We start from the raw sequence: 6,445 nt of genomic DNA, 5'->3' as shown, positions 1-6,445 counted from the left end.
TTTGTCTATTATGTATATTTTATTTTGAAAAAACTCAAAAAATCAACCTTTTTAAAACAAAATAATATTCCTTATTTTTACTTTCTAGAAAGTGACTATTTTTCTATCACTGTGAATATGGAGGAATTTTTTTTTGTTAGAAGTCTTACCGTAGCAGTGAAATCCAAATAATTTGTAACTTTAAATGTTAAGTTACTTTATCCAACAATTTTATGTTAATAAAGGTGATGAGTAAATATAACAATGAATGGGAATATACTATGAACAAATAGGAATAAAAAGTTATGTTCCTGTCAGTACTTCAAGGGGGCTTATAAAAAAGATGGCGGCAAACTTTTTAGCAGGGCCTGTTGCGACAGGACAAGGGGGAATGGCTTTAAACTAAAGGGGGGGTAGATATAGACTAGATATAAGGAAGAAATTTTTTACTCTGAGGGTGGTGAAGCACTGGCACAGGTTGCCCAGAGAGGTGGTGGATGCCCCACCCCTGGAAGCATTCAAGGTCAGGTTGGACGGGGCTCTGAGCAACCTGATCTAGTTGAAGATGTCCCTGCCCACGGCAGGGGGGTTGGACTAGATGACCTTTAGAGGTCCCTTCCAACCCAAACTATTCTATGATTCTATGTTTCTTTTATAGGTTCTAAAGTTAAAACCATTCCTGGTGCTTGTTAGGTTGTGTGCCTCTGTTTCTGCATGTTTGCCATTAGACAAATATATATATTTATATGTATCCTGTAACATTTGGGTTTTTTTAACTTTCCCTTTACTAACCACAGAATCATTGCAGTGGGAAATGAATAGCAATATGGCTGTAAAAGACTCTGATTCAGAGATGTAACTAAAATCCCAGATAAACCAAGGAAGCAGTATGTAGTTTTCTCGTACTTAGCCTGTTAAATTCTTTGAGATTTGTAGGAGCAGGAAATATTCAGAGGCTGTGCATAAGCAAAACTCCCAAGTCATTATAGTAACTGAATATAATAGAAGTCATTCAGGATTTCATACCTTCAAGACACTCTGCAAATACAAATCTCTCTCAAATCTCTGTAAGGCAAATAGAATTCTAACATTTGAGATGAAAGTCAAATAATTTGCTAAAGATCTGCACAGTCAGTTTCAGAAACAAGAAAATTGTGCAAGTTAACCGGAGCATTTTTCTGTACCTGAATGTGTACTGTGTGACAACCTATTATATCCAAATGAGTATCAGTTTTATTAAAAACCCAACTACTCACTATGTTTTGAATGTTTGCAATCATGCCTGTGTTTTATTATGAACAACACTTGTATTACCACATGAATGAAGTAGTTTTGTTTTGTAGTCAGCTGTATTTCCAAAGAACTCTTCATATTGTCATTCTATACAGTAAGTAAAAGGAGTTTTTGAACAAAATCAAACATGAAAATGCATTCATTTCAGGCAAGGGTGGCGAGAATTCAACAAATAGAGAAGGACATTCTTCGTATACGACAGCTCCTGCAATCACAAGCAGCTGAAGCAGAGGTTAGTGAGCAATTACTTGCCTTCTTTTGATTATGGTGTGTATCTTTTTCTAAAAAACACCAAATTACTTCAATAAAGTAGTAGGCAGGATTATTTCCATCAGCTAGGGATGTCACAGTTAATCGACTAGTCAATATACATAGGCTGTTACTTGCTCTCTTAATAGTGAACTGAGGGTAGAATACTTGGATTAGTCTTCATGCTACTATTGAACTTTAATCGTTAATGATATGTCAGTTAAAAGTTTAACTTGAAATTTCAGTAAAAATGCCAAAGTGCAGTGTGTTATAAAGGCTGAATCTTGGTTTTAGCAAATAATTACAACAATCAGTTGTACATACCTTTCTAAATATGAATCTCTGATAAGCACCTTCATGGTTTGCTTATATTTTGAGGGAGATAAGGTTAAAAAAAGGGTGAATACAGCTGCTGTCAGACTTCAGTATAGAAGCCTGGCATGTTTTTAGTGTTTAAGTATTGGGTTCTATATTAAGAAATACAAAATCATGTTTCCTGTAAATTACAAAGTCCATAGTAGTAATTGCCATTAGCAAAACCTGCTCTCATAGTGGAAGTTCACTTACAAGGTCAACTCCATTTCTTGTACTGGTAAATTAAATATAAATTGTATGTTGGACCTGAATATTTTATGGTTTGTCTCCACCCAAAATAACTAATGTGAAAGCTCAGAGCTGCATTTGGATTACTAAGGGATATATATTTTTCCATTTTGAAAATAATGGTTTCATAATTCCAGGATTTGGGGGAAAATCTGGTTTTATAAGTGAAGCAGACAGTAGTGTGTATAACTAAAGTTGCCTGGTGTTTTGATATATTAGCCAATCCAGGTGTTTATACACATTGATGAGATACCCCGAGCCTTCTCTTCTCCAGGCTGAACAGTCCCAGCTCTCTCAGCCTCTCTGCATATGAGAGATGCTCCAGTCCCTTAAGCACCATTGTGGCCCTGCACAGGTCTTGCTCCAGTAAGTCCATATCCTTATTGTACTGGGGAGGCCTGAATGGGACACAGTACTCCAGATGCAGCCTCACCAGCTGTGTAGAGAGGAAGGATCACCTCCCTCAACCTGCTGGCAACACACTTCTTAATGCAGCCCAGGATACTGTTGGACTTTTTGCCAAAAGAGTCCATTGCTAGCACGTTCAACTTGTCCATCAGGACCTCCAGGTCCTGTTCTGCCAAGCTGCTTTCTGGCTGGGCAGCCCCCAGCCTGTACTGGTGCCTGGGGTTGTTTGTCCCCAGGTGCAGGACTTTGCACTTCCCCTTGCTCAACTGCATGAGGTTCCTGTCAGCCCATTTCTCCAACCTGTCCAGGTCCTTCTGGATGGCAGCATGACCCTCTGGTGTACCAGCCCCTCCTCCCAGTTTTGTGTCATCTGCAAACTTGGTGAGGGTGCACTGTGTCCCAGCATCCAGGACATTAATGAAGATGTTGAACAGTACTGGTCCCAGTATTGACCCCTGGGGTATATCACTAGTGACTTGCCTCCCAGTGTACTTTGTGCCACTGATCGCAACCCTCTGGTGCCCAGCTGTTCTGCCAGTTTTCAATCCACATCACTGTCCACTTACCTAACCCATACGTTGTCAGCTTGTCTGTGATGTTGTTATGGGAGACAGTGTCTGAAGGCTTACTAAAGTTTATGTAAATAATATCAGCTGCTCTTCCCACACCCACCAAGCTAGTCACCTCATTGCAGAAGGGTCAAGCCTGACTTCCCCTTTGTAAAACCCTGCTGACTTCTCTCAGTCACCTTCTTGTCTTTCATGTGTTCAGGAATGCTCTCCAGGAGGATTTCCTCCATCACCTTCAGTCAGCAGGCACTGAGGTGAGGCTGACTAGCCTGTAGTTCTCTTGATCTTCCTTCTTGCTATTCTTGAAGATAGTGACATTTGCTCTCCTCCAGTCTTAAGGAACCTCTCCCTACTGCCATGACCTTGCAAGAGTGGCCTCACAATGACATCATCCCTCAGCACTCATGGCTGCAACCCGTGAGGCCATTAGGACTTAAGTATGTCCAGTTTGTTTAAGCTCTCCCTAACCTGGTCCTCTCCACCAAGGGTAAGTCTTCCTTGCTCCAGACTTTGGTCTCAGGGACCTGGATTCCCAAAGGGTGGTTTTGCTGGTAGACTGTGGCGTGAGGCTGACTAGCCTGTAGTTCTCTTGATCTTCCTTCTTGCTATTCTTGAAGATAGTGACATTTGCTCTCCTCCAGTCTTAAGGAACCTCTCCCTACTGCCATGACCTTGCAAGAGTGGCCTCACAATGACATCATCCCTCAGCACTCATGGCTGCAACCCGTGAGGCCATTAGGACTTAAGTATGTCCAGTTTGTTTAAGCTCTCCCTAACCTGGTCCTCTCCACCAAGGGTAAGTCTTCCTTGCTCCAGACTTTGGTCTCAGGGACCTGGATTCCCAAAGGGTGGTTTTGCTGGTGAAGACTGTGGCAAAGAAGGCATTTAGTACCTTGGCCTTTTCTGTGTCCTATGTCACCAGGTCCCCTTCTCCATTCAGCAGAAGGCCAACATGTTCTCTGTCTTCCTTTTGCTGTTTACGTACTTGGAGAGTCCTTTCTTGTTGCCCTTCACATCCCTGCAGGAGGACAGCAACTCTTTACTCCTGGGTCATCTGACTCCACTTCTGCCTCTTGCACACTTCCTTTTAATGCCCAAGTTCAGTTAGGAGCTTCTTGCTCATCCATACAAGCCTCCTGCTGCCCTTGCTTTTTTTCCTACTCGTTGGGATGGACCTTTATTGAACTTGGAGGATGTGATCTTTGAGTATCAGCTAGCTGTCATGGACCCCCCTTCTCTGCAGGGCTGTATCCCATGGGATTCTTCCAAGCAGATACCTCAAGAGGTTGAAATCTGCTCTCCTGCAATGCAGGTCTGTGGTCCTGGTTTTTGCCCTTCTCCCTCCTCTTAGGATCCTGAACCCTACCATCTCATGGTCACTGCAGCCAAGGCTGCTTCTAACTTTCATGTCTTTGACCAGTTCTTCCTTTTTTGTAAATATCAGGTCCAGCACAGTACCTCTCCTTGTTGGCTCTTCGATCACTTGTGTCAGGAAATTGTCATCAGAGCACTCAAGAAATCTCCTAGAATGTTTCATCCTGCTGTTGCCCCTTCAGCAGATACCAGCGTGGTTAAAGTTCCTCATGAGGGCCAAGGCCTGTATGCACGAGGCTTCCTCCAGCTGTTTGGAAAAGGTCTCATCTGTTTCTTTTTCCTGATCAGGAAGTCATTAGCAGGTGTCGCCTACAACAGCACCCATGTTGGTCTGCCTGCTAATCTTCACTCATAAGGTCTTGACTGACTCCTGACTCATCCCCAGGCAGAGCTCTGTGCACTCTAGCTGCTCTCTTGCATAAAGGACGACTCCCCCGCCTCGCTTTAGAATCATAGAATCATTTAGGTTGGAGAAGACCTTTAAGATCATCGACTCCAACTGTTAACCTAACACTGCCGAGTCGCACTAAACCATGTCCCTAAGCACCACATCTACACGTCTTTTAAATACCTTCAGGGATGGTAACTCAAGCACTTCCCTGGGCAGCCTGTTCCAATGCTTGACAACCCTTTCGGTGAAGAAATTTTTCCTCGTATCCAATCTAAACCACCCCTGGTGCAACTTGAGGCCATCTCCTCTCGTCCTATCGCTTGCTACTTGGGAGAAGAGACTGACACCCACCTTGCTACAACCTCCTTTCAGATAGAGAGCCATAAGGTCTCCCCTGAGGCATCCCAGCCTGTCCTTCCCAAAATGTCTGTATTCCTCAATTGCAGCCTTCCAGTCATATGAGCTATTCCACCACGTCTCCATGATCCTAATGAGGTCATAGCCCCATGACTGCACTCACTTTAACTCCCCGTTTGTTCCTCATGCAGTGTGCATTAGTGTAGAGGCATGCCAGAGAGGGACCCAAGTGTGCCGATTCCCCAGCACAGGCTTGAGAGCTTTCCCCACAAGGCTGTTCTGCTGCACCTCCTTCCTTACATGCCTATGCTCAAGGGGATTGCAGTTCATCTCAGTTGTGTGGATTGCCCTTGCGTTCCTATCAGCCAGGGCCCTTGCCTTGCCTGCCCTGTCCCCAGCTTCCTTCCTTGTTTGCTGCGGAATTGCTCTGTGCCCTGTTGTTTCTAGTTTAAAGGTCTCCCTACCTGGTTGGCCAGCCTCTCAACAGATAGTTTTGCCCCATTTCGTCAGACAGATCCTGTCACCAGAGTGTTTGTCTCTTACTGTGGTAAAAAAAACCCACACTGTATTTTGGACTCACTTAAGCTCAAGGACTCAAACAGCATTGAGATGCAACTACAGAATTAAATAAGTTTTTGTCTTAGTTCTTCACTCCTTTCACCAGATTATTTGGCTGCTGAGTATGTGGATATTCTAATATATCAAAATTTTGTTGTGGTGTGTCTTATCCGTAAAGCGTCTGGATGGCTGGTTGTATAGTTACATGTTTTAGGACAGAGTTACCAGGGTGCTGGTGGTAAAGGAGGCATTCACTACACATTTATTAATACTTTATAGTGTGTGTTAATCATTTCCAAAGGATGGCCATCTCCTATGGAAAACAGCTAGATCTAGTTCTGAAATTGCCTGGTGGCAAGGAGGAAGGTAGTAGCAGTCAAACTGCAGAGTCCATGTAACTGAAAAGTATAAACGTGAGGCACTTATTGTATTTTTATACTGTGCCTGATATAGTGATACCCAAATTGAATGTGCTCCTTATGTTTATAAAGATTTAGTAACAACAATAATAAATACCATAGCTTGTCTACTGATATAGTTGGCCCCTGTGGTGATGCCAATCACTGTGGAATCCCAGTACAATATATCTTTTAGAATAAGACCAAATATAATACTGCACCGTAAAAAAAGCTTTTGGAAATCAGTGGGCAGAGAAAATTTTGGC

The 6,445-nt window shown here is 43.1% G+C and overlaps 1 protein-coding gene across 2 annotated transcripts in view; it reads left to right on the top strand.

Annotated features, from left to right (window-relative positions):
• The window catches only part of APC (APC, WNT signaling pathway regulator), a 67,398-nt gene that overhangs the window by 34,485 nt on the left and 26,468 nt on the right, over nucleotides 1-6,445 (top strand). For both annotated transcript variants that reach the window (XM_009284177.1, XM_019473366.1), the window contains exon 6: nucleotides 1,421-1,504. In XM_009284177.1, coding sequence (XP_009282452.1) covers nucleotides 1,421-1,504 — 84 coding nt within the window. The remainder of the gene's footprint in view (nucleotides 1-1,420; nucleotides 1,505-6,445) is intronic.

Source organism: Aptenodytes forsteri, unplaced genomic scaffold, assembly GCF_000699145.1.
Source record: "Aptenodytes forsteri isolate BGI_AS27 unplaced genomic scaffold, ASM69914v1 Scaffold69, whole genome shotgun sequence".
Taxonomy (NCBI): Eukaryota; Metazoa; Chordata; class Aves; order Sphenisciformes; family Spheniscidae; genus Aptenodytes; species Aptenodytes forsteri.
Note: the sequence above shows the minus strand (reverse complement) of the source record. Positions and strands in the feature narration are given on the sequence as shown.